Raw genomic sequence first — 3,065 nt, 5'->3', positions numbered from 1 at the left:
TCACGCAGCAGGTCTGGTGAAAGTTGGACTTTGCTAGGTCGAAAAGTGGCCAAAACAGAAACAGTGTTTTTCTCTCAAATCATCATTATTTACATTGTGGTGATAACGTGTATTGTCAATTTGTCCTTGGGCAGAGGAAACTCCAATTTGTGGACAGCTCTCCTCAGTTCCAGTCTAGGATACCTGTTACCAAATCCCAAGATTAAATCAAAACATGGATAAATACATTACGATCAGAAGTACAGATAGTGAACACCTCTATCCCAACAACAAACCTTATAACTTCAGAGTGAGTTTGAATGAACCATTACATCTTGACCAAAGGTGGAGGATAGGACTGACAGAAATATCTATATTGTCCTTGGACATAGATAAAACAAAATCGGAACGTCGTGACTTATATGTCTATTCCTCATTGTGCGATTCATCACATGTAGGGGAAACAAAACAACCTTTACTCAGACATTTATGTCTCATAGGAAACCGAAAAGAACATTCGTTTTCATTTTCTCAGTGTCAGTATGTCCCTATGAATCTCAGAGATTTTCAGACTGTGGATGTCTATATAACAGACCATGGGGCAATCCAGCTTCATTTATCCGTGGACCAGTGACAGTGACGCTTCACCTCAGGCCGCTCCCATTTTGGTTTTCATCATGAATAATCCACGATACAAACTCTTCGTACCCGATGCCGAAAAATGGACACGATTTTACATGCTCAGGGCTGAAGGGAAAGGAGACCCTTATCATTCTATAACACGTGGAGGAGAAAATCTGCCATGTTGTCTGTCGATCGATATTTGGAACTGTATGATCCAGAGTGGAAGAAAGACAAACAAAACCAGAAACCACAGAGCAACCTAAGATTAATTTCGTTACCCCTACTCAACAAGTGGTTGAACAGGCCAAGGCTCTTATTCAGATGCAGAAGAAACCTATAAAAGGGGAACTAAAGCTGGAAAAACAGTTCTTCCCAGAAGCGCAAGCTGTGCACATCTAAAAGAAGTGCCTCTGGAGATAACTTGGACATACCCGCCAAAAAGAAATAATGGCTTCATACACAGAAAGTATGTCCGTTGAAGCTAGCACTGATGAATTTGATCTCTTCACTGTACCTCCTACCTATGCAGCGGTAGATAAACAGTATTACATGACCTACAGACCAACGTCTCAAATTACAACCGATTCCAGTCCCATTGAATTTAACATCTCAGGGCAAGGGGTAGATTACATTGACTTGAGGAGAACTCACTTACATGTGCAGGCCAAGATACTCAAAACAGATGGAACAGACATTACAACAAATGAAAAAACAGCACCAGTCAATTTATGGCTTCAAAGTCTGTTCTCTCAAGTGGATTTGTCTCTCAATGGAAAACTCATTACGAGTTCGACCAATCTATATCCTTACAAGAGTTATATCAAGGTTCTTCTCAACGAAACCACATCAGTGAAACAATCTCTACTACAGTCTCAACTCTATTACAAAGACAGTGCGCATCATTTGGACGAATCTGATCCTAATTCAAGCAACACAGGTTTATTTGGAAGATATGAATACTCTCGTCTTGGAACCGTGGATATGTGTGGACCTCTCTATGAAGATCTGATGGATTCAAAACGCTACTTGATTAATGGCGTGGATTTACAAATACGAATGTTCCGCACCCCTGCTGCGTTTAATCTCATGTCTGGAGAAGACTCACCCAGTTACAAGGTGAAAATAGAAGATATCTATCTGCGAATGTGTAAGATTCGACCCAGCTCAGCCATTACCACCAGTCATGCTAAAATTCTCACCCATCACACTGCAAAGTATCCTTTCACCAAAAGTGACATAAAAACTGTATCTTTACCCAAAGGACAGCTGAACTACACAGTGGATAATTTGTTCCAAAACAAGGTCCCCAATAAAATTGTAGTAGCGTTGGTATCTGCAGAAGCCGCCAATGGAAGTTACACCAAATCTCCCTTTAATTTTCAAATGTATAATCTCAGTTCTATTGTTCTTTATGTGGATGGAGAATCACTACCAGGGGAACCCCTCCGAGTAACTGATCAACAGTACATTGCAGCTTATAATACTTTGTTTGAAGGAAGAGCATCCAGAGGGTTGGATATCAACAGGGACGACTTTAAGGGCGGATATGCTCTCTACCAGTTTTGTCTAGAACCTTATCATTTGAAAGACGACTACTTGGATCTGATAAAAAGAGGAAGCGTAAGGCTACACGTTCAGTTTAGTACAGCATTACCTGAGACAACAAATCTGATTCTCTATTCTGAGGATAATCTCATGCTGACAGTGGATAACGCAAGAAATATATTGTACTCTACACCATGAATTCACTCCAACTGATGTGTGCCCTTGATGCGGATGGAATCACAAAACAGTTTAATGTTAAAATAGGTGCAACAGACCAACTTCCAAAGAAAATCATCTCCTACCCTCGAGGTTTTATCGTCAATACCCACGATTCAACACAACGAGGTCAGCATTGGATCGCTATTTGGTTACATTCACCAAATTATGGAGAATTCTTTGACAGCTTTGGAGAAAGACCCAGTTACTATCGAAGAGAATTTCAAGACTTTTAATTAAAATGGATCATGTTATGAATACAATACCAAAGTACTTCAAAGCAGTGACAGCTCTACTTGTGGACTGTATTGTGTTTACTACATTATGATGAAATGTAGAGGATATGTGTTGTATGACATTCAAAGTAGTTTCACTTCAAATACAATGGTCAATGATGCCATGATGTATGACTATGCTTCTAAGTATTTTAATGCATGTATGTAAAATTGTCCATACTATCTAGATTTAGTGATGGTTAACTATGTTTCATGTTCATAGTGATGAGATAATGTACTTGGAAATAAACATAAAAAAACCCCTAAATTTAGCTAGCCCACAGAAGTCCCCAATCGGAGAAGGACGGTTGGGAGGTATGGCACTGTGTTCTGTTATTATTATAGATGTCTACAGACAAACAACAAAATATACATGTTTTTCAATGTTTAATGACCCCGTTTCACAGGAGTAGAACTACAGGTTAG

At 39.4% G+C, this 3,065-nt stretch overlaps 1 protein-coding gene across 1 annotated transcript; it reads left to right on the top strand.

Moving 5' to 3' along the window:
- Window positions 1-1,050: 1,050 nt before the first annotated feature.
- On the top strand, window positions 1,051-2,346 carry LOC124258016 (uncharacterized protein F54H12.2-like). Its single transcript, XM_046692091.1, has one exon. The coding sequence runs from the start codon at window positions 1,051-1,053 to the stop codon at window positions 2,344-2,346; it is 1,296 nt and encodes a 431-aa protein (XP_046548047.1).
- Window positions 2,347-3,065: the final 719 nt, after the last annotated feature.

This window comes from Haliotis rubra, unplaced genomic scaffold (assembly GCF_003918875.1).
Source record: "Haliotis rubra isolate DU_JTF1 unplaced genomic scaffold, ASM391887v1 Scf68, whole genome shotgun sequence".
In the NCBI taxonomy this organism is placed as follows: domain Eukaryota; kingdom Metazoa; phylum Mollusca; class Gastropoda; order Lepetellida; family Haliotidae; genus Haliotis; species Haliotis rubra.
This window is presented reverse-complemented; position numbering and strand designations above follow the sequence as displayed.

What these genes read in the sequence shown, in the direction of transcription:
- LOC124258016 (XM_046692091.1), top strand. Translation starts at nt 1,051, where the DNA reads ATGGCTTCATACACAGAAAGTATGTCCGTTGAAGCTAGCACTGATGAA.